Source organism: Acomys minous, assembly GCF_964271855.1.
Source record: "Acomys minous genome assembly, chromosome: 15".
In the NCBI taxonomy this organism is placed as follows: domain Eukaryota; kingdom Metazoa; phylum Chordata; class Mammalia; order Rodentia; family Muridae; genus Acomys; species Acomys minous.
In genome coordinates this window covers 71,711,992-71,737,165 of record NC_140497.1, presented here as the reverse complement: position 1 = coordinate 71,737,165, position 25,174 = coordinate 71,711,992, and the positions used below count along the sequence as shown (strand labels likewise).

The 25,174-nt window shown below is 40.4% G+C and overlaps 1 protein-coding gene across 2 annotated transcripts in view; it reads left to right on the top strand.

Annotated features, from left to right (window-relative positions):
• The window catches only part of ADAMTS3 (ADAM metallopeptidase with thrombospondin type 1 motif 3), a 215,164-nt gene extending 190,601 nt beyond the window's left edge, over positions 1 to 24,563 (top strand). The window contains exons 15-22 of one of the 2 annotated variants that reach the window (XM_084758172.1): positions 1,668 to 1,791; positions 4,024 to 4,107; positions 6,524 to 6,687; positions 11,680 to 11,845; positions 14,594 to 14,726; positions 16,456 to 16,663; positions 17,827 to 17,944; positions 21,505 to 24,563. In XM_084758172.1, the coding sequence (XP_084614298.1) occupies positions 1,668 to 1,791; positions 4,024 to 4,107; positions 6,524 to 6,687; positions 11,680 to 11,845; positions 14,594 to 14,726; positions 16,456 to 16,663; positions 17,827 to 17,944; positions 21,505 to 22,064 (1,557 nt within the window). In that variant the 3' untranslated portion in view covers positions 22,065 to 24,563. Of the gene's footprint in view, positions 1 to 1,667; positions 1,792 to 4,023; positions 4,108 to 5,298; positions 5,380 to 6,523; positions 6,688 to 11,679; positions 11,846 to 14,593; positions 14,727 to 16,455; positions 16,664 to 17,826; positions 17,945 to 21,504 lie in introns of both variants that reach the window. The other variant, XM_084758171.1, reaches the window with a different exon arrangement.
• Positions 24,564 to 25,174: the final 611 nt, after the last annotated feature.

Here is a 25,174-nt window from a genome sequence, read left to right as displayed (position 1 = left end):
ATAATTAAGATCCTCCTTGATAATTGTATATTGTATTACATTTTAGTTTAAGTGCCATTTTAATAAAAAAATACAATTTAAGTTTGTTTAAAATATTAATACCATATTTTTCTAATGGTTCTAAATTTTATTACTGAATTCTATGTCAGGCCCAAAATTGTAGGCAATAAAAAAGTTTTCTTGTCTTGTTTAGTCTTTTTATACTGCAGTTTATTTTCTTGCTCATATTGAATGGTACTGTAAACATCTACATTAACTAGAACAGTCTTCTTAGCATCCATTTCCTTTTCACTTAGCAAAACTGAAGCATGCTATTGTGTTGCTATAACGGAATACCATAGATAGGGTAATTATAAAGCCAAAGGAAAGCAAAGCTCTTGCTAAATGAATTGAGGTGTTTTGGCCTATGGTTCTGCAATGACCAAAGGTGTGACGGTGAGTCATCCGATGAGTCATCCGTGCTAGAAGTTAGAAGGGGAAGAGAGGCTACGAACTGAGGAGGAGGAGGAAGAGGCAGTCACTCTTATGGTGCTCCCTATCCCCCCTTTTACCCCCCCCAATACATACACACTGTGCGCTCTCTCAATAACTGTCCCATGTCTGTGACAAGGACATTAAAACTCAGCAGAAGCCTCATGAACTAGTCATGGCAGCTTTTCGTTGAGTTCGTCTTGTTGTTTTGAGAAAGCAGGACATACTATAGCCTAGGTGTGTTCCAGAGTTACTGTGATCCTCCTGCTTCAGCCTTCCTAGTGCTGAGATTAGACGGCTGGGAGCCCACATCTGTGAGCCCACACCTGCCTTCCCCACAATTTATTAGGCCCTGCCTCTCCATGCTTTTGATTTGGGGATTACGTTTTCAACATTAACTGCTTGAGAATAAATATAAATGATGACAGTCATCATTTTTTAAACCCCGCAGTATTAAGTACTGAATCTATGCTAGTTCCCCTGCCCATTTTCATATCAGACGTGTAAAGGCAATGGTTTATCATGTTCCACGTTTACCCACAGGGCCTCCTCAGTCCAGAAAGCCTTCAGTAGTTGCCTCTTGGCCATGAAAATGTAAGCTCGCCTGACCGTCGGGGCCTTGCCCAGCCTGTGTTATGCAGAGCGGTCACAGCTCTTTCCCCGTTGTGCAATGCCCACCCTCTACCGGCTTCCACCCGTGTACTCTCTATGAATGTAAAATTTCATGATGATTTCCACTTTTTCCACTTTTAAAATGTCATCTTACTTTGTTCCTTCAGGGCTTTGTAAAACTCTCTGGTATTTTGGGGGATTTTATTTTACATCCCAACTCACTTTTTAAAAGATAACACCATTTTACAACTTGCAACATTACTGTGTGCCTTTGTGAAGATGAGAGAAATATGGAAAAAGCACCATGCCATTGATTTGTAGGTTTTTCTCTCCTCAGAATCAACTTAACTTCTTTGCTTATAAGAGAATTATGTCAGGAAAATAGTACTAAGAAAAGACTTCATTTTAAAAGGCTATGATCAATTTTGTTGTTTGATTTCACACCAGTTCTTCAAAAACCTGGAGCCTGAAAAATCCTGACTACAGTGGAAGTCTGGCACAAAGGAAGGGATCATCATCCTGTGTGGTGGTGTTTGATGCTTGGCACATTAAAATTAGCCATGTTTAACATCTTCTCTCCACAGGAAGTGGGCTGTGATAAAGAAATTGGTTCCAACAAAGTTGAAGATAAGTGTGGGGTCTGTGGAGGGGACAATTCCCACTGCCGAACTGTGAAGGGGACGTTTACCAGGACACCCAGGAAGCTTGGTAAGATGCATGTTCTCCTGAAGATATAGTTTAGAATTTCTGGATTTTTTTCCGTTAGTTTCACAGAAATTAACATATATTTTTAACAAGTAATTTAATTCAAAATAAAACTTTGAGTTCATATTTTATAGCATTCCTTAGGGAAATAACTACTAAATTGAGATAAGGAACACTGTGTTAGTTTTAGTGCTTAGAGACAAAAAATCTCAGCTGTAAGTTATTTTGAATTTAATCAAGTGTGTATGGGACTAAAGGTTAATTTTGAATATTTGTGGCACATAACTTATTGTCTGGAGATGTAAAGTGTTAAAAAAAACTTTAAATATAACTTTTAACATATCATTTTCACTTATTTTTATTTTAAAAGTAAACGATTTTATCTTGTTAGTATATTTATGGAGCTATCACTCATAGTGTATTTTAAACAAAATAGAGATATAACATATGAAAATGCAAAGAAAAAATAACAATCAAAAATTAATCTGAAGTATAATTGCTCATGTGTATGAACTTTTGTGCTTATTACACCCTTTAACCTGAAGTTAAATATACATCAAAGTTCAAAATGGAATAAAAGAAGCTATTCTCATGCAAGATAATATGTAAAAATATTTGCATAAATTATATAAGAATTTCCATAATATTTGCATACAAACATGTCTACAGTATAACAAATATTCACATGTTTCATAAGGTTTACTCAGAAAATATTCAGGAAAATAACAGTTCAAGGTCAATGGCATCATGTTGTCATGAAGATCCTCTTAAGTCTCCTGTGGCACTATCAGTATAGTATCGGATGGGACGACAGAGAGCACAAAATAATTTGTTTGTGGAGCTCAGAGTTGCCTCACAGGTTAATAGCACTGTTCTTCCAAAGGACCTAGGATCTGGTCCCAGCACCCACATGGTGGCTCACAACCATCCATAACTCTAGACCCAGGGGATCCAATATCCTCTTCTCACCACTGCGGGTACCAGGCATGCAAGTGGTGCACAGACATACATGGAGGCAAACCATTTGTACACATTAAATCTTTAAAAAGGAAATTTGCTTTACTTTAAGTGATTATAACTTATAGAAGCAGGCATTAAAATGTTATGTTAGCCTTCATCCAAATCGAGCAATCCTTATTGTCAGATTGTACACAAATTATACTCTTGACTCTGGAGAATTTTAATATCAGATTTGCTCTGCGATGTATTTTTGGTGGCATAGCTAAGTGACAACTTCTCAAATATGGCCCCTGGTCCTTTATGTCTTTGCTGTGCCTTCACAATGAATTACCAGGGTTTATACTTTGAAATTTATTTGGAAGCAAATAATACCACTTCTGGCTGGCTGTTTGCATTATTTTAGCGAAGCAAATAGAATCGAAGTTCAAATATTACACTTTTGTTAGAATCAAGTATAATTTTTTTTTCATTGCTATGAGAGGATGAAATGTGCTTCCTTTCCTGAAGTTAAATTTATCTTTCTATTTGGGGGTTGTTGTTTTGTTTTCAGGATGAATTAATGTAAAGACACCTCTACTTTTACTGTGATAGTTCTTTCTCGATTTTGTGTATATTGTAAGGACATATTGTTTTTCAGACCACCTCAAAAAATTGTGCTAAATAAGAGTCAAGGTCAAAAGAACATGTGAGGGGCTGGAGAGACGGCTCAGAGGTTAAGAGCCCTGGCTGCTCTTCCAAAGGTCCTGAGTTCAATTCCCAGCAACCACATGGTGGCTCACAACCATCTATAACGAGATCTGGTGCCCTCTTCTGGCCTGCAGGCAGAGCACTGTATACATAATAAATAAATCTTTAAAAAAAAAAGAACATGTGAAGGGTCCCGTCAGTCACTCAGATTCAAAGCGGGCAGAGATAACGTAGCTTCCATATCTTGTCGTGAGCGTCCAGACTAACTAACCTTTCCCAACAGGCAAACATTTAAGCAAGAGATGCCGTAAGGAACTCAAGTTGCTGGAAAATGAAATCTGCAAGTATTCAACTTCAAATCACCTCCATCATTTTGCATTCACGCTCAGTCTTACTTTCATTGACTATTAACAGTTTATCAGCATTTGCTAACTGCTGTAAATGCATTTTTGACTTGAACATTTAAAGTTTCAGAATATTTCTTATATCTTACCCAGTAAAATCTCTGTGGCTTATGGGGTAGTCAATGAAACAGCAAGACTTTGGTAAACACAGAACTCCCCACTAATTAACGACATTTTATTTAAGGGAAGACAAGAGGAGCGTTCGTTTTACCCAAAGGAGCTCGTAACATTTCTCTTGCTGAAACAAGAGAAACTAAAAATGTACTGGGTAAGTTGTGGTGCACTGCAGAAAGATGGGCATCCATAAATCACCTCACGCTGATGTGCGCTCCTTGGCATCTTAAGCATGTTGCTTTTAGCCATTGCTTACTCAGGCAAACAGTAATAACTATAGGTTAAGGTACTGAAAACCCTCATCCTAAATGACCACTGCATTTACTTTGGACCCTAATAAGTATTATGTAAGAATTGGGTAAGTCCACCTATAGATAAATATTAATTATACATACACAAGTGACAAACCTTTTTCTGATTCCATCAATAAGAATATATTTCTATATAGATTTCTTTTTGCATATATCCTGGAATATCCTGGAATCCTAGATGCTCCATAATATAATAAAAGTTTAGGTTGCATAACTTCCCATGTTCATTTTTATTTGAGAAAGCATCTTCCTAAACAGCTGATTTAAAACTTAAGAAGCCCCTGCCTCAGCTTTACAAATGCTGGGTTATAGGCAGGAATCTCCTCACCTGGCTCTAGTTCATTTTTACTGGATGTGAGATATAACATCCCTGCCTCTCAGTTTGTTTTACTGTTGATTTATAGTCATGGACATATTTGTAAGTGATCTTTAATATAATTATAAGGTTTATGATAATATTAAGTTTTCACGTTTAAAAATATAAAGTTCCAATAGTCAGCTTAAGACTATTAATTTATAATTCCTGCTTAGAAGATTGAGGCTGGAGCATTTGTGAGAGTGCTATATAATATACACTTTGCATTCAGTTTTCCTTTTGCAAGTATTTCTTTAAAGTGCCTTCTAAATATTAAAACATTCCAATATATAGAAGCTTAACTACTTGTAGTGCCGTGTAGGCAAAAGGAATATTTCCAGTTCACCACTTAGCAACTTTTACTAAAACCCAACCTCACTTAAAAAGACAGTTATCAAAACTAGAATAGCACCGAGTGATTCAGGAAAAAGCATAACCATTTGCCCGAATTGTTGGTGAAATTCATAGGTCAACAAAAACCTATGAATTTTCCTTCTCCATAGAATCTTTTTCCCCTGCGCAAGATGTCTCAAAGCCGTGGAGCTAATTCCTGAGATGCACCTTTCAGTTTATGGATGCCCTCTTCTGCATGCGGGAGCAGTAAGGATGCAGTGCCAGACTAACCGTAGTATTGCTTTTGTTTTCTCTGCTTCTTCCCCTATTCATTACACATGCAAAGGGTACCTTAAGATGTTTGACATACCCCCTGGGGCTAGACATGTGTTAATCCAAGAAGACGAGGCTTCTCCTCATGTTCTTGGTAAGTGTTCTTGTCTGTTGACACTGCTTTCCCATGCTCTTAAACATGAGATGTCAAAGACACTACACATGGGGCATGTGTACACGTATGTATATGTATGTATATTTACATGTAAACATGCATACATATACATGCCATACTGAAGTTAGTATATAAACTCATTAGTTGGATATTATGGGAAGTTTAATTGTTTCTCCCAAATATCCTTACATTTAAAACTGAAATGTGAATAAAAATTGGGTTTTATTCACATGTGACATTATAAAAGTGTTTGTGGTTTTGTTTTGGTGGTTCTAGAGGTTATGTTTACTTTCAGATGGCATAGCCTACAAGCATTTGCTCATAGTTCTTTTACTAGCTTTTAAAATTCTTATTGTTCACCCTAGAATATAGATTATCCTTACAATAATTGAATAATTATCTTTAAAGCTTAAGAGAAATAAATATAATGTAAGTGCTTTTAACTAAATTTGTTTTTAGTGATGTTAGAATTATGAAGTCTTCTCCCACTTACTGATAGATTAAATTTACAGTTTGGGGGTTTCTATTATTTTTTCCCACTAGGAGACTATTATATATTATATTCACAGCATTAAGAACTCTCTTAATGACAAACCTCCTTTTTATCTAACAATACCAGTTGCTGAGTGATCTGGGAATTTTACTATCATCAGAAAAACTATTGGCCTGGAAATCAGTTCAGCTCTTGAGGGTTGCTGTCAATATTTCACCAGTCTTTAGAGATAGTTTGTATTAACAAAGTATCTATTATATCCAAAGTTGTCCAACCTTCCTAGGAAATGTATAAGATGAGTGAGTTAGAATCTGTTAATCTCTTTGACAATGTTTCCAAATGACATTATATTTTTTTTACCTATTGACAATGTTACCAAATGGGAATATTTGCAAACATTGGTTTTTACCCATTTTATCTATTTAACTCAGTAGGACTGCTTCTCAATGGTTTAAGTGCCTAAGGAAAGGAATGGAGAAAGCATTAAAACTAACATTCAAGTTGACTCCTTGATACTAATAAGGAAGAGGAGTCATTGGCTTTTATTAGTAAAATGGGGGAGGTTTGCTGTGAATCATCAACACTGCCATATGATAAATGTGTGCCCATCACTCATTTTCTTTCACTTAGCTATAAAGAACCAAGCCACGGGTCACTACATTTTAAATGGCAAAGGGGAGGAAGCCAAGTCACGGACCTTCATCGATCTCGGCGTGGAGTGGGATTACAGCATCGAGGATGACATTGAAACGCTCCACACGGACGGGCCCCTGCATGACCCTGTTATCGTTCTGGTACATGCCGTGCAGCATGTTATATTGCTGGCTTTGTTTATAACTTTGTAATTTAACTTGCCTGAAAACATGCTTAGCTAAAAATACATATGGCTGGATATTTTCTTGTTTCTCTTTTTGTAATTCTATTTCTGTCTCCCTGTTCTGTGTGCGACATTCTCACGTAGTTTAATAGGTGTGATATTTTACTTGAATGCCAAGTGAAAGGCAGCAGAAACAAAAAGTGGGTTTTTATACATATTTAGTCACAAACTTGCCATTTTGATGTCCCTTCTAATTAACTACTATTTACCTTCTGTATGGAGAACTTCCTTTGGTAGCTTTTGTGGTATGAGTGTATTATCAATGAATTCTCTATCCAAAGTCCCAGTATCTCACTCATCCTCATTCTTGAAGGATATCTTCAAGAAGCATAGACTTAGAGTCTTATTAGTTTTGATTTAGAGATATATTTATACTTACTTTCTGTAAGCATGTTATTTATAATATACAGTGAATATACTACATGAAGAATTCTAAGTCAGTAGGTTTTTGTTTTTTTCTTAACTATAAAAACAGGGGATGTGGTCTGAGAAAGTACCAGAAAATACTGGAATTTTCTCCAAGAAGCCACTGGCATGAAAATCTGTTAATTATCTAGGTGACTATCAATGTTTTGGCAATATTGAAGTCTTTGTGTTAAATGCTATGCAGATTGTGTTAATTATTGGAGAAGCAACCATTAGCAGTTGAGGGATTGTCAGTGAGAAAGATCTGGCCACCTACAGCAGCAGACCATATGAGCTTTATTTGGTGGATGTTTGTAGGTGCAGCCCCAGGAGGAGTCTGCCTGTCTGGGAGCCCTGTTCAGCAGCCTCAGGAGAGCCTTTTTTGAGGACTCCTAGGGGAAGGCTTGGAGAGTTCCTTATAGCCATTGTGTGCTGACCTAGCCGATAGGGGGTGCTGTTTCATAACATATATGGAGTCAGCAGTCTCTAGGTGAGCGTAAAACAGAATGGAGCGGCCTAATAACACACACACAATTACAGAAAGATCAGATGGAACTAAATGTGCGATAATGTTCAAAATGTAAAGTGGTGGCCACCTTCCAGAACTTCGGAAGGCATTGTTGGAGCTACAGCTAAAATAATTAGAAGTGTGAAAGCTGTCCAAAGTGTCCAGAAGCTTTGGAGTCCTCAGCTCACAGCCTCCTCTGAAGAAGTATGCGACTAAGGGGCTGACACCCGGGAGGTGCTTTGTCCTTGTTGTCAGAACGTTTGTCTACTAGACTCCAGTGTGTGTGTGTGTGTGTGTGTGTGTGTGTGTGTGTGTGTCTGATTTCTATGAGATCTCTGAATATGGGAGGCCAAATTTCTGTAGCTGTTTTTTAGGATTTCACATTACTCTTTAGTTAGAAGTGTGACCTGCAATATTTGATCTCCTTTCCCCACCAAGTGCACTGCCTTGCTCCCTCTTCCCTCTGGAAGCCTCCATTCCCTCATATTTCCCCTCCGTGTTCATGTCATTCATCCAAAACAATAATTTTCCTACACGTGAGAAATGAGGAACGTGCATGCAATATTTGTCTTCCTGAGCCTGGCTCATTTCACTTAGCATGCTCACCGCTTCTGTGCATTTTGCTGCAAATGCGACGTTAAGTTCATTCTTTACGGCTAAATATAACCCCAATTTCATAGGTACCACATTTTTCTTTATCTGGTCATTGGTCGATGGACACCTAGGTTGGTTTCATATTGTGAATAATGCTGCAATAGACTTGATGCGTGTACCTCTGTGGATGTTTAGGTTCCTCCCAGTGGGTACACAAGGATGGATCTGCTAGGTCTTAGGGTGGCTCAACATTTTTTGAGAAACCTCCATAGCTGCTGTGCTTGTTTACCCGGCAACCAGTGGTGTGCAAAGTTCCTCTTTCCCCATGTCCTCAGCAGCATTTACCCTTCTGTCTTGACGGGGGCCCTTGTGATTGGTGTGGATGGAATCCTCCACGTAGCCATCTCAATCTCTCATGACTAACTCCGGCAGCCACCATCTCTCTTCCCATGCTGCCCAGCGTGTGAGTTTGTTATTGCTATTGTGCCCCAGAGAACCTCACTGGCAGATGATTCCATGACTTGGGGGAATTCATTGCTTCTCTTTTACACTGGAGGAGTCACTTTGTCACCAGAATCCCCAACTGCGCCTGAGGTTTCCGAGGACTCTTGCCACTTGGTTTAGCTTTTGGATACACTTCTGACTGTCCTTCCTTGCCAGGGAAACCATGGACCTTACCTGGGAAACCATGGATCAAGCTGTGTGCCTTTGCTCCCTTGTGGATTAGTCTGATGCTCCTTATTTACCCCCCCCCACCACCACCACAGAGGTAGCTTAATTTGTCCTCTTACCTGGCAAGTGAAGGATTTTCTCCTTGGGGCCGTTGTTTAGCCCTTTAAACGTGGTGAACTCCACAGCGGGCTTTGTGTTGATTATACTTGGGCCTCGCTGAGAGTTTGACCCTGTAGTAAAATGTTTTATACCAAATTTGAGTACAGTTCCTATTTTATCTTTGTTTCCATGGGGTTCATTTCCAAACCACTTTAATCTTTTATAGTATTTTAAAATATGAATAATTTGCACCGGGCTGTTTAAAATCTGACCCTCCAATCTACCCTATATCCTGTTCAGGTTTTGTTTTGTTTTGTTTTTTTATGTCAGATGGTGGACTCCCTCTCCTCGCATTTCCATTTGGTGGTGTTTTGCTTGGGTTTTGTATTTTCTTATGTGTTCCCTTGTTATATTCAACTCATCCCTTAAATGCCAGCTCTCCAAGCTGCCTCCTGGGTCTCCTTTACACTAGACCCGTGCATGGATACTTGGCCTGGCTGTTTATAGTCTTTTGAAGCCTCTTTATCACTAGTCCCGACCTCTTTCTACTTTACCTTGTTCTTACAACACGGCCTTTGGGGCCTAACCGAATCTCTCATGGGTTAACTGAGACCGATCTCTTCATTCTACCTGAAAAACACCCCCCTGGCTCTCAGCCCTCACTGTCCTCAGGTCTCTGTCTTACTGTCTAGCCACAGCTTGAGAGCACAAGGCATCCCCAACTGATGATGCACAGGCCAGGCCTCTGGTCAGAGCCTGAGAGCTGATGGGATATACCCTTCCACTTAGCTTTCTCCTCTCAGGCCCCACAAGTTCCAAGCTATGGTCTTTCTCCTCTCAGGCCCCACAAGTTCCAAGCTATGGTCTTGTTTGATCAACCCCTGTGAGGACATAAGAACATGGCATCTCCTTTTAGGGAACACTGTCATCTGCTATGGTACCTATCACCTCCACCAGGAATGTCCTCTCAAGTTTTATGCAGGTTACAGTTCCAGGTTGGGAGGGGACTCCATGGCTCTCATGACAGAATGCAGAAAGCATCTGCTTGGCTTGGAATGTGTTGGTGGATGTCTTATTAAAAAGTTACACTACTCTAAATCAAATATCTACACTTTTTTTCCCCTTTTTGGATATTTGTCTTTTGAGGGGACTGTTCAGATCTGCTGTCCGTGGTTAGTCTTGAATTTTAAGAGTTCATTTTGTACTTCACAGGGCTTGTCAAATATACATAATTGCAAATATTTTCCAGTACCCAGCTTCTCTTTTTCTTCTCTTAGCTTCACTAAAGTTTTACTCACAAAGATTTTTTTAATGGATAATATCTAGGTGTTGCTGAAGAATGCTTTGCACAATATAACATCAGAACATTTTTCTTATTTCCTAAAGGTTTTACATTTCATTTAGGTTTATGTATCATTTGTAATCTTTGTATAAACTGAGTTATCTTTGCACATATAGGTCAATACTCTCTGTTATTGCATGACAGGTTCCTTCAAACACAGTAGCTAAACAAAAACATATTCCATAGTGTCTGTAGATGGTATATCCGAAAGTGGGTTACCCGACACTTGTGGCACAGTGACTCTCAGGAGATAATTGTCAGCAGTACCATTGTCCCTTTGAGGCTTGTGTAGAATGTCTGTTCTTATTTTCTGGCCCTGTCCTATGGCTGTTGAAAGGCCCCAGTGTATCATGCCAAGCTTTCACATGTAGCAGTGGGCAGGCCTTCTTTCCTCACTGCTTGGGCCTCTCCAGAAGATGTTTAAGCAAAGAATTCCCATAGAGTGAGCAGAGAAACCAGAGCTAGTGCAACCAAGTCAGAAGTTGCAAGCTTTAAAAACTCACTCATGTTGAAAGCATTACACCGACCAAAAGGGAAAATATACGTACTGATTTAGAAAGAGGGTAGGGGATGGCCAACATACAAACAGTGCACAACCAATAAAGAACAAGAAAACACTAAGTTAGAGAAATATACACTACTTAAAATGGTGTTTCTCTCATCCAGTCAATAGAAAGAAAGTTATATATATATATATATATATATAGTGATAAATGGAGTACTTAAAAGTGAAAGGGCACAGAAGCTTTTAGAGTCCTGAGGAAGGACAGAAGTCTCTATGATGATGCAAATGCTCATTGATCAATAATGTTTATGTTCACACAGATACATGTGGTACCAGCATTTTAAGGGAATATTCCAAGATAGTAAGAGCTACTTTGGTTTTTATCCTGTTCTAGAGTTATGAATGGTTTTTGTTTGTATCTTTTTCCAATTTTTTTTTCTGGAAGGAACGTGGTCATTAAAATAAAGTGATCTATTATAATGAACTTTAAAATACACTAAAGAGATGTTATAATACAAGGTAACCTATAGAAAATAAGTTATTTTGATAATACAAGTCTTACTCTTCAGCATGTTTTCATATAATCATATTCCAAGTTCTCTATATTTGCATTTTTTTTCTTTAATATTGGGCACTACCACTTGAGTTGAGGGGAACAAAACATTCTAAAGAACCACCTTAAACATTTTCCTGTTTTCAAAATATCCGTATTCTGAAATGCCTACGTTTACAGTAAAGTCTTCAGTTGTTTACCTATTAATTACGTGTCTCCCATATATATTAGATCATACCTCAGGAGAATGACACACACTCCAGCCTGACGTATAAGTACATCATCCATGAAGACTCCGTGCCGACAATCAGCAGCAACAACGTCATCCAGGAGGAGCTGGACACCTTCGAGTGGGCGTTGAAGAGCTGGTCTCAGTGCTCCAAACCCTGTGGTGGAGGTAACAACTCCATCAATCTGTAAAGCACTTGACTGTTGCATATGGGCATACGTAATAATGTGTTTAGCTATGGCATTCCATACACACATATACAGTGTATTTTGATCATACACACACACACACACACACGCACACTTCTTACCTTCCCCGACCCATGCCTACTCCTGCTGGTCACTTCACTCAGCCCATCTAGCTGGTTCTTCTACTTCCATATCATGTTTTTTTTTTTTTTTTGCATATAACCAGTAAGTTTTATGTCAACGTGTATACAAGTCTTACAAAAAGCCAATGTTGCTTTTACTCTAAGAACTGTCTGTAATTTGAAGCCACAGTTGGAGGAATACCACAACAACCAAAATCTGAATTTAAAAAAAAAAGTTATTGTTAGTTATTTCTCAGACTTTGCAAAGGAGGTGATTTTACTTAAAAGAGTGGCTCTCAACCTTCCTAATGCTGAGACCCTTTAATACAGTTCCTCATGTGGTGGTGACCCCCATCATAAAATTATCCTCATTGCTATTTCATAACTTTTGTTAGTTATGAATCCTAATGCAAACATTTGTGTTTTCTAGTGGCTGTAGGCAACCCCTGTGAAAGAGTCCTTTAGCCCACCCAAAGGGATCACAACTACATGTTGACAACCACTTACTTATTAAACCAATGGAGGACCTAATATCCCTGTGCTCTTTTTTTCTTGGGTGCTTTATGGCTTGTGCTCAGTACAGTAGCACCTTAACACCTTTACCAAAATCTAAAACCTTCTCCAATCCAATCTGCTCTGGTTGCTGCCTCTCTTCTCCAATTTGATCTCCATATGTATGCACCTCCATTCTATTTGTGCTAGTAAGAGCACAGTTGGTTGCAACTAACTAAATACCTCATTATGCTATGTTTTAGAGGCTAGCTGCCATACTGAATGCTTTGTATATCTATGTGTCGATATGCACAATGGCTCTATGACGTCAGTACTATTTTTATCTCCATTATACTGATGGTGAAATGGAAACACAGGGCCAGTAAGTGTGCTTCCAAAACCATAGCATTCAGACCAGGTTAGCTGAGTAACATGCTGCCTTGCTATTCTGAATTTCTCCTCTCATTTTCTCAGGCCAGAGCCATGAGGTGGACCCCATTTTCATCAATTCCCCCTATCATGTATCTGTCTACTTCTTCACGACAAAGCAGGCAATGACAGAATATGCCTCAACAAGCAGAACAGTTATAGTAATCACTATATAATTAAGTTCTGAATAACAGAAAAATATTCATAGTAGGGAATACTGGGTAAACCAATTTTTTAACTAATATTCCAGACTGTATTTCTACAGTGTTTTTGGGAAGGGACATGAAACGTTTGGGGCTTTTAAGAATGGCACTTTGTTCATCAATGCAAGATAAATAGTGATTTAATTTAGAGCCTCCCTCTGTGCACTCAACATCTACGTGGTCCTCAGGGTTATCAGAGACAACATATTAATATGCATGGCATCTGTGCCTGCCTCACCAGGCTTCCTTCACTTGGAAGAAATGATTGCAATTCCTCCTGTACCGACTTTGATTTTCTCCTTTAATTACATGATAATGTGTTTAAGTCAGTGAGTAGAATTATATTGTTCTAAAATATAAAACCCAATTAAAATCCTCCAGTTTTCTGGCCTGTGGCCTTGAAGACACAAAGCCATTCAAACAGTGTTCTTGTGGAGAGTTAATAAGCCAAGTCTCATCCTTAGGGATCATTAAACAAACAAAAGGTACTGCAATGACTTTGTACAAAACAACTGGCATATATGGCTCAAGAATAGTAAATGCCGTCATGGCGGAGTTTGGGAAGTTGTTCCTGTTGGTAGAAGCTGAGGAGATTTGAAAGTTAAATGAAACACATGGTCCTTGACTGGAAAAGCCTTGCTGGAAGGAAGTTTACAAAGGCCATGGCAGATTTTGAGTGGTGTCTGCATATTCTAGTGTAAGAATTATTTTGTAGTAAATGTTTAGGAGTGAAGGATCCAGAGGACTCCAACTTGGGGGAAATGCACATATGGCAAACTATAATTTGAATGGCAAATGTGGTGATTAATCTAAATTCATATAGATACTCGGCTTCCTTGCAACTTTTATATAGGTTATAAAGTTTTCAACTTGTAAAGGGTGTTTTCTGTCTGTGGATTTGTTTGTTTTACAAATGCCTGTCTGGGGCCCATGGCTTTGTAGATCTTCCTCCTCACACATGACATGGTCTCTACCCACCGGAAACACCTGTGTGTGGCATTGATGACATGTCATTTGCTGCATGCAACAGAGGTTGACTGACACTGTTCAGCTTAAGGAGGTACTGGTCTGTAAGAGTTCCCTTGTGCCTTCCCATCACTGAGCTAGAGGCCTCTCCTGCGTGTTCCTTTCGGCCCTTGCAGAAGGTTCATCGCTGAGCTCTTTAAAGGCCCACACCACTCAGCATTGATCCACAGTGGTTTCCTACCCATCTCTCACACTACTGTGTGAACATTCCGTCTTGTTCACTTGCAAATGGTCAGCTATTGCTTAAAGAGGTTTAGTATTTACTAAATACAAGTTCTGAGAAAGCAGGCTTTTTAATTTTAAATTCATCTCTATTCACATTGAAATAGTAGGTGACACCCACCACACTGCCTGGCACAGTTTGTGCATGTAGATGTTTGTTAAAGGCGGGTATGAATTCACGTTCAAATGCATGCCATAAATAGGTGGCTAAACAAAACTTATTTTCTGTTCCAGGTTTCCAGTATACAAAGTATGGATGCCGGAGGAAAAGTGACAATAAAATGGTTCATCGCAGCTTCTGTGAGGTCAATAAAAAGCCAAAACCCATCAGACGCATGTGTAACATTCAGGAGTGCACACACCCACTGTAAGCATTTAATGATGCGATGCTGCTGTCACAGTGGGAATGGGGGCATCCTTAAAATCTTATCTCACCCAGTGCTTTTTACATTTTACTGGTCTTAGTAGTCAGTCTTATCACAAGGAGTGTATAATGCGTGGTCCTTTGCCTTTCCCTACATTCCTACTCCTGAAATACAAATATACTTTTAGCAATTTTGTTTCTTTTAGTATTCGGTTATTACTTGTTTTGCCTTCTACCCATTGACTTTTGGGGGAAGTGACGGGTTATACATTAAACACTGAGTTCCTTCCAAAGGTGCAGCATTCTTTGACACCCTCTATAGACCACACTTAACTTTTTCTCTTTTGGTTCAAACAATATGGACTTATTTTACTGACGTTGGACTCTGGGGCTGGTTGTCACAGGTGTCTTACCAGGTGACTCATACTATAAGAGTAGAATATAGCTTCCTTTGTTGTAAAACTGTTAAAAAAATTTATAGAGCGGATTTAAATGTAGACACTTAGGAAAAGCATCTAAGAGGCCGCAAGACTGCCTTGCTTCTGTTCTCTCGTCTTTGAGCTCTTGGAAGCATGCATGTAGGTAGACATGTCTGTGTTTTCCCCCAGAGTCTCACAGTCTTTGTCCCCTTGTTGGCTAGACCTGAGTTGCTGTTGGAAATTGGTCCTTATTTTTATTCTCAGCTCTATAGAACATCTCCACATACTTTTCTCATCTTTCTAAGTTCTTAGAGTCTTGTCAGCAGAAGGCAATGGGGAAACGACCAGCCTGAGCATCTTTCCTAGTGTACTGTATACTTGTAGATTTCATTTAATGGCAAGTAACCACAATGAAGGTGTGTATGTCTTGGTAATGTTAAAACTGAGGTAGTTAATATATCTCTGTACTCACGCACTAGGCTTTTCTATGTGGAACGCACTTGTAAATGTCTTCACAGTTTTGAAATGCAACCCACACTGTTGTTAGCTACGTGGATTCTGCTTCCTGGTAGACCAGCAAACCAGTCTCTCTGAAGGCAGCTGAGTCCTTTGTCACCTCCCCATTCTCTTCTATTCCCACTGTCACTTTGCTCTCTACTCAACGAGTTCTGTTTCCTTAGATGACATTTATAGGCCATATATTTCTTCAGTTTTTCTTTCAGCCTCTTCTATCTGGTTAACTCCAGGCAGTCTATTTGTCCCTTCTATAACTATGAAGTCCTAACATTATAACCACATCAATACCTTAGTATTCTTCGCTATTTGTAGTTTAAGACTGACCCAGCCTGTCAAAATGAAATAGTTCTAAAATGGTGTTTAGAATAGGAATTGGTCTTGACTTTGAAGGCCTCAACTGTGACTCTAATTAAAGAGACATGTCTTAGGAGAGCTGTGATCACAGCTAACTCCCAACATAAGGCGCTGTCAGTGACGTTAGAACTTGGGAATATTCCATGGGAAGTAGTTTTGAAAACTACTCTCAGGAAACATTCAAGGATGTGCTTTTTACTAAGGCCTGCATATATGACGCTTTCTCCAGGCCCACTAAGGGCTAATAATAGTTAATGGTAGAATATTGAAACAGTGAGTACTCCTGACATTTCATGAGAGAGCAATAGCCGAATCCTTTTGTTGTTCAAAAGCAGAAAATTGTTCCCTCCTAAGCCACCTTTGTTCAGAAGATGGGAAGTGCCTAGGCATTGCGCTGCGGGGATGCGCACAGTATGGCTCACTGCTGCCTCTTGCTCCCACAGCTGGGCAGCAGAGGAGTGGGAACACTGCAGCAAAAGCTGCGGCAGCTCTGGGTACCAGCTCCGCACTGTGCGTTGCCTCCAGCCGCTCCATGATGGCACCAACCGCTCTGTGCACAGCAAGTACTGCCTGGGGGAGCGTCCTGAGAGCCGCCGTCCATGCAACAGAATGCCCTGCCCAGCCCAGTGGAAAACAGGGCCCTGGAATGAGGTGAGGCCTTTGTTAGTACGCAGTGTGTGAAGGGGGTTAAGAAAAATTAATACTTTAAGATGGCAATTGAGGTTAAGAATACAGGTGGTAGGGACGAGCCATGATTAAATTTGTGTGTGTGTGTGTGTGTGTGTGTGTGTGTGTGTGTGTGTGTGTGTGTATGTGTGACATGGAGTCATCAGAACGGCCCCTGAATCTTCTGAGATCACAGCTGACCTCTTAAGTTCCAATCCATCACAGTATTTAAGACAGTATTACAACAAGAAACACCCACCCACTCCGCCACCCCCAACTTTTCCTACTTTTATCCTCATCTAGCTGGTTAAGTAAATTTTCTGTGTTCCAAACTGTGCCCATTCACTCCTTCATGTGACTTGTCCTTTCCTGTCTCTGGTCTAACCACTGAGCCTCACCATCATAGTCTAAACATCCCACGACCATGTGGTCCCTTCTAGCAAGTCCTCTTCTGCCCTTAAAGGACAGGTTAGCTCTGGACCGGTGCTCGGGACTGAACATTGAGACCCCTGTCGTCATCTGTTCATGCCCTTAGTCCAATGACCATCTATGCCTTGCTAGCTCAATGCATAACTGCAGCCTGGGGTCAGATGGTCTTTGGCGAGTGGCAGGCTCATTGCTTTATTGTCTAATTACAGCCTGTTCTTGCTGTATCTAAGGACTCAAAATAAACAGGGCTTATAGAAAGATGGAGCATCAAAAAGCAGGTACAGGAAAAAGTACAGGTCACGCCCAACAAGTGAGGAACAGGCAAGGACCAGTTGTCCACAGCGGGTAATATGGAGAAACTGCTGCCCATGCGTTCCCCTTAGAGACCTGGAACTCAGCTTCTCCCAGCCCTGCCTACCTCAACGGTACTGAAGATTCGCAGCTTAGTTTGGAGGTCCTTGTCAGTAAATTCTGCTCTCTCTAAGAAAAATAAAGGTGTTAGGGGGCTGCATAACAGGACCTGGCGAGGGGGCCAGTGTATGAGCCCGGGGTTATCTGGCTTCAGAACCTTTCTTTGCACAGCACCTCCTCCATAGAGAGAGAAAACTCCAGACCTGGCAAGTGCTGTGCCCATGTTATGGGGGTGCAGGTCCTGCGGGCACACAGGTGCCTGGTCTCAGCAGAATCAACATCTGTAATTGCAGCCTTTGTCTCTATAGTGTTCCGTGACCTGCGGTGAAGGAACAGAGGTGAGGCAGGTTCTCTGCAGGACTGGAGACCACTGTGATGGCGAAAAGCCGGAGTCTATCAGAGCCTGCCAGCTGCCTCCCTGTAATGGTAAGTGATGGTTGTTGATCCTGAGAAGGCAGAATCGCCTTTTCATTTGCCTACCAAGAAATGGTCAAATAAAAACACCTTTGGAAATAATAGTCTGAAAATACTCTTTGAAATAGGGCCAGCATCACTGAATTACCAAAACCACTACACTGGTGATATTGGGTGGGGCTGTGTCAGACATACGCAGCTCATTTCAATGTGAATTCTGTTGGGGACTACTTTTTTCTCTATTTTTTTTTTTTTACCTTTATAATGATGTGGAAGTCTAATTAGGCATATAGAAATTAAATGTGACTCAACCTTAAGGTCCTTTCTAATAACTGCCCATGCATATAAAGGGCAATTCCAAACTAAACAGCTTACACATAGGGTGACTTCAAAAGAGATACCATGTACATAAGCTACAAGCAAGCATTTGCCTGGGCAATAGAAAGAATAGTTGTATTTTGAGAGTAGAATATATTATGTTTATTTAAAGTGTGAACTGGGAGTGTGACTCAGTGTTTGCTTGCTGCATGAGTCTGATGGCCTGGTTTCACACCCCTGGCACTCCTGAATGGCAGGCAGCACATGCCTGTATTCACAGCTCTGGGGGAGGCAGAGACTCTGCTCCAGAAAATAAGATAGATATCAATTAAGAAAGACACCAGACATCTATTCTATCTCTATACGACTGCACCTGTCTTTCTGCTTACCCCCATGAGTGCATACTCTGGTGAAACTCAAGACTAAAAAGATGTTTTCTCTGCATCTCAACCAGTAAGTCATATTAAAAACCGATAGTTCCCATTTTTGTAAGAAAATTGGCAAGTTCTTCAAACAATGTTGTGTTTTGGACATTTTTTTAAACATTGTAAACAACTGTCATTTAAACAACTGTCATTTGAGAAGGCAAGAACCTTGGGAGCATGTTTGGAGGGTCTAGTGGGGAACACAGGTTTTTACATACCCATGATGGAAGGCCACTCCTCCTCTATTCGGGGAAGGTCATCCCCTTTGACCAGAAATGCAGCTTTGGGAGGGATGCACATGGAGTGGTGAGGAAGGAAGGGGGACACCTGCCTAGCATCCAACTTTGATGTAGTAGTTTCTGTTTCATCTTATTATACTTTATTTGGTTATATCTTTTAATGAGTGAATGGATGAATAAAAGCCTAGCCACTAAGGTAAAGGTTAATGATTGAGTTGTCACTTATACCTGCTGCAAATGGGAAGCTCCATCAGCCACTCTAGGACAGGCCACATGGAAAGGAGTCATTGGTCAACACACAGTGAGCTCCGCAGTTCCGTGTGTGTGCTTTGATTTGGTTACACTTGGTGGGTTTTAGGGGGTTGAGTTTTGTTTTTCGGAGGGGATTTTCTTGGTCTATTGGGTTTTGTTTGTTTTAGTTTGCTTTTTTTTTTTGACAAAGAACTTAAAGTTGGGTGGGTAGGGAGGGGATGAGAATTTGTAAGGACTTGAGGGGAGAGAAAGATTATAATCAAAACATATTTAGATTATGATCAACATATATTTAGATTATGATCAACATATATTTAAATTTTGATTTAAATAGTAAAAGCTATAATAAAAGTGGGAAGAGAGAATAAAATGAAAAATAATAAAGTTGAAATGTTTCTAAAAAGTTTCATCATTAATATTTGCCATAAGTTTTTTTTACCAATATTGATAGGAATACAAGGGATCCAGCATACAAAATTTGCTAAAGAGCATTTTTATCACAATGTTGAATATTTTCAAATATTTTCTATAACTATGAATATGACTGTATTTTATTTAAAATAAGACTAACCTTTTAAAGAAAAAGCAAAAGAAATGGTGAGAACCAACATGGCCACCAGGGGGAGACATAGAATGTATTTATTTAGCTGTTTCCTTTGGCAAGTGTTTTCAATCTAGAAATGCAAAAGGGAAAAAAATGAAAAAGAAAACCATACCCTGTTAGAAGCTTTAAGTCTTACCGTTGCTGGAATAATTTGCCCATATGTAGTTGTTACTGTCAGAGCCCAACATTTTCCACCTAAAGTCTATTGATTTTACCAACTAGACTGTGTGTGAATGGTTGTCTTGCTTGTTTTGGTGGTAGTGGAGGTATTGTAAAATTGGTGCCTCCAGGAGACAGCATAATTGTGTTAGTGTGCCCATTTTCCTTTCAGGAGGTTTAGTGCCCTGAGTTCTAGGTCTAAAGCCAATTTTGAGAGTTCTGAAGTCACAAGTTTCCATGCCCTTTTAGTCAAACAGGTAGGGGGAACCCTCTGTCTCAAAGCACTGTTTCTATCTGATGAGCGAGCCTCATACAAAGCTCCTTTCTGACAGTTCTGATTGCTGGAGTGATGTGCGAAGGCTGAAAGGCTTTCTTTAATGATTGACTGTGCTGTGTGGTCATATTTGGTTGTAACACTCATTTGCCTTTAAGGCCTAGAAATTTATCACGAAGGTTGATTGTCCTCGGTACCTTTCACTACTCCATGTAGAAGCATATTCTGGCCCTAATGAGACTTGGGCTATCCCTTACCCATGGCAAAGCACTCGCTTTTAGACAAGAGTTTCATCTGAGGCTTTCTTTAATGCATGGGTCCCCCCCCCCCCATTAGTAGCAGGCTAATGGGGTTCACATGATAAAGAAGGAAAATATGTGAAAAGGCTCTCACAGCTGGAGTCTACAGCTTTGGTCACATATTTCATAAAGATGTCTTGTTTTCAAATAAGAGCCTAAGAATGTCCACTAGTAGACATGAAACTTGCTTTCAAGCCAGACAATTCTATTTTAATCAAAGTGATCATTGTTTCCTTTGCTAAAACTTTTTAAAAATTTAGATAGCTATAGTAGATGTGTTTAATGTTCATTTTAAATGTGGGTTAAAATTATTGTAGAGGCTGGGTGTGCTGGTATACTCCTATAATTCCAGCACTCAGAGAGGCAGAAGCAAGCAGATCGCTGTGAGTTCAAGGCTAGCCTGGTCTACAAATAGGACATCCAAGACTTCAGAGAGAAATCCTGTCTCAAAAAGCTAAAGATAAATAAATAAATAAAAATCACTGTAGAGTCAACTTATTAGAAAGGCAAACCTCAATATTATATAACTAAAAATGATGTTTCCCTCTTATCTCCAGGATGAACCCACTTTCCCCTCCTACAGTCAGATACATATCTCAGTTTCGTCTCAGAGACAACATTCCCCCCCAGATCTGACAATGTCTCCTGCAGATAGTAAAGTGATGGTCATGCCAAGTACTTTGTAGAGAGGGAACACCTCTCTCGAAAACAGAAAAGAAATGAGAACTGGTTAAACATGCTGGAGGGACATGCTTATAGTCTCAGCCCTATGGAGGTTTGCCTGGGCAATGCAGAGAAGTTCTGCCTTAAAAAAAAAAAAAGTAAAAATCAAAATCTACCTGTTGCAGTGTATCCTTCCTACTGTTTATATTTTCCATCTGAAGGCTCTTGTGTTGGTTTCAGATATCACTAGGAAAATTTTTGTAGTTGTTAATAATTTTCAGTTTCTTTGTTCCTTTTATGTTTACACATATGTATTTTCTTTTACTTATGTTTTTGCAGATGAGCCATGTTTGGGCGACAAGTCCATATTCTGTCAAATGGAGGTGCTAGCACGATACTGCTCCATACCTGGGTATAACAAGTTATGTTGTGAGTCATGTAGCAAGCGCAGTGGTACCCTGCCACCACCATACCTCCAAGAGGTTGCTGAAATCCATAGTGATGCTATCTTTGGCCCTAGTGACCTCCCCGGGTCCCTAGTGATGCCTACGCCTTTTCACCCATACTACTCAGGGACCCGTGCTGAGAAGAAATCCTCGAGTAGCATCTCCTCCTTGGCAAGTCCAAATGCATATGCTGCTCTCCGAGCCAGCAGCAGGCCTGGTACTAACTTCCCCCGGAAGAAAGCACAACAAGCTGGAAGAACGACGCTGGTGTCAATGCCATCCTCCTCAGCCGTAAAGACTGATCACCTGCATTCTGCCTCAACTGTGGCTGCTGCCCCCTCCCCTGCTATCAGTGATGCAATTGGTGCTCCTCCCCAGACAAGAACCCCAAAGAAAGATGGAAAGAGTATTAGCAGGAGACATCCCGTCAGGTCAACCACCTCAGAGAGATGAGGACATGGACCAGTGGAGCTAGAAATCAAAGGGAACCCTGGACAGCCGCCCTCCCTGCATGGTGCATACAGCTTGTTAAAAAGCAGTACTCTCAACACAAGGTTTACTCATGTGCTCTGGAAACGGAAGGACAGGAAGTGCTGGTTCACTCCATCCTCCTCCTGTTCTGCATCAGCGTGTTTAACAGAACCCATTGGAAGAAAGCGCCAAAGACTCTTTTCAGAAGGAAGGAGCCCAGCTGCAGTGTCCCCTTCCTAGAATCCCAGCGTTTGGGGATCTTAGGCAAGAGAACACCTGACAGCTCTGGGCCAGCCTGGAACATCTCTCTCAAAAACAAACAAACAAACAAAAAGAAATGGAACGTGGTTAAAAGTGTTGGTTGCTCTCTAAGGAAGGAAAGAGACTGGAGCCAATTGTGCATATCAGCTGATTTAGTTTTTTTTTTTTTTTTTTTTTTTAAGTTACAGTAAAAATTACCGAAACAAATGCCAGTGGTTTACGCTTCAAGAAATTTTGGAAATGTTTTTTAAACTCGTATTCCTATTTATCTATATTAGAAATACTGTACGGGCAAATTTGCAACCATTGTGTAAATACTGTATATTGCAGAAATCAGTATTATTTTAAAAGATTCAAATGATCGTTTACTCTCTCACGTTTCTGGATGTTCTAGGGTGCCTGTCCTTGAGTGTTGCCTTATGTGGCATTCCATGAGTTGATTTCAAAGCGGAACATTATGAAGACGTTGGGATTGCAGCTACTGACAATATAAAGAGGGTTTGCCATTTTTGTTACCTGTTGCCACTGCGGGTGGAGAGGAGACGCGGTTCATCGACTGCCTTCCCTTCTCACAACACAGGGAGCAGGACCGGTGTCTCCGTGTGTATTCGTGCGCACCAGTGCAGCGGATAAGCTCGGCTAGGACAAATTCCACTCTCCTTGCCGTCATATGAAAGGGCGTCGTGGTGATGCACATCATCCCAGCGACGCTCCCATCTTGTGCTAACAGTTGTACTTGATGTACTGTGATTCTCACAGATGTGTTGTGTCTGTTATTGCCTAGCTGGGAGAAAAGTAGCATCGGGCTCGAGCTGACCTGAGTCCATTAGTGCTTTGAAAGCAGGTTCAAGGAAGCGTCTCTGTCATGGTTGAGATATTTATTTTCTGCATGGTTCATATCGAATTGTTCACAGCCACAGTGCAGCTGACTGCAGTGCCACGCTGGTCGCTCTGTCAGTGACAAATACGCTCACACAAAGCCAGAAATGCTCCCTCCGGGGAGTCGATGTATAGTACTTGTATATAGGATACAGATCTGAAGATATTTATTTTAAGAGTTGATTTTTTTTCCCTCGATAGTCTTTTTATGTCTTTAATATTTACACTAGTATCAGTGACGTTTTAGTAAACTAGAGAGACATAATTAGAGGGGTGTGCTGTGTTCTGTGCAGAAAGGACAAATTTAAACCAAGCACAAGCACACAGCCAACTCAAAGAACTAAAATTGAACAGATTCTTACTTTAAAAAAAAAGAAAAAAGGCAGTACTTGATTGAGTCCAGGACCTCTCACAGGCCTGAGCTGCGTCCTCAGCTTCTTGTATTTTCAATAAAGGATTTCACTAAGTTGCCTGGATAGGCCATAAATTTGTGATCCACCTACCAAGAAGCTGGGGTGGCAGGCGAAGCTTATATTAAATATTTACCTTTTTAAAAGTAGTTGATACAGAGATAATGACTTGTTCCCCTTCAAGGATGCATAAGATAGTCAGGAAATTCAGCTAGCTGTTTAATGAAATAGTGAATTAGAAACATTTCTAAAGCCGGGTAAGGTGGTACACACCTGTCATCCCAGCACTCAGAAGCTGAGGCAGGAGGATTACTGTGAGTGTACAGCTAGCCTGGGCTATTGTAACAAGACCCTGTCTCAGACAAAACCTATTTTAAGTATATAATGAGTACTTCCTGAATTGCACTTAAACATACCATCGTTGTGAGCATGCCTTTGAAGTCTTTTTCTAAACATGTCTAGAAATCCAAATATGCAGACTAAAGCAGAGATGTGTTATCCTTTCAAAGCACAGACTGAGCAGGCCTTTTGCGTTGCAACCATTGTAAATGAACAGCCTAAGCTATGACTCAATACCTCGAAACAATTGCTGCTACTTCATGCAAGAATTGTAAAAGTCAAGTTAGGTGACTTCCTGGTAGTTAATAATCCCTGAGCCTTAAAAAGATCTCTGTCTCTCTTGGAAACTTCGCCAGAATGAAACTCTCTCTAGTTTACTCGTGTGTACGTGCATCTGGTCCACAGGGAACTGAAGATGGTCACACACATACACCTCCCATAAGATGTACATTTTCTTTCCACTTTCTACCTATGCGCTTTCTTTTCTACTAAGCTGAAAGTTCCTTTTTTTTTTTTTTATCAAGGTGTACACTACTGATGCTGTTTGTTGTATTGGGAACACATAGCAATAATAATAATAAAAAAAAGTGAAAGCGGAGACGTGGCTTGACCTTGATTTCCTTGCTGGTTTCCCTGGTATTTGTGGGGATGTAGTTTTTCTTCCTCTACCAAGTAAAACAGTGACCTGTCACTAAAGATACTGGCCAGTGTCTCTTGCCTCTTCCTTGAGATAAACCACAGTTTTAGAGTTGGTAAGTGGCTAAAATCTCAGAGTAGCTGAGATGCCCAGCAGCTTTGGACCATGTTTACCTGAGGATTAGCAGGGATATATCACTGGGCTGAGGACAGCAAGGAGGAACAGAAACCCCTCCCCCCCAGTGTGTGGATGGTCTTTCATTATATAAAGAGGACACACTGAAGCACAGATGCCAGTTAGAAGGGCAAAGCAGGCAGATTCGGGATTAACCTCCACCTACCATCTCATACCCAAGTGGCCTCAGGTGAACTCTCTGGTTTTCAGTTACTTCAGTAATTGGACAGTAGAACTCTGATATTACAATGTAAATTAAATAACACATGTAGTCAGCACAGGGTCCAACACATGGCACCTCCCAGTGGACATCAAGCCATTGGCCATATAACCCTCCCACCCTCACTGTACAGTTGAGCCACAGCTGTCCTCTGGCGTCTGACTACTTCGGA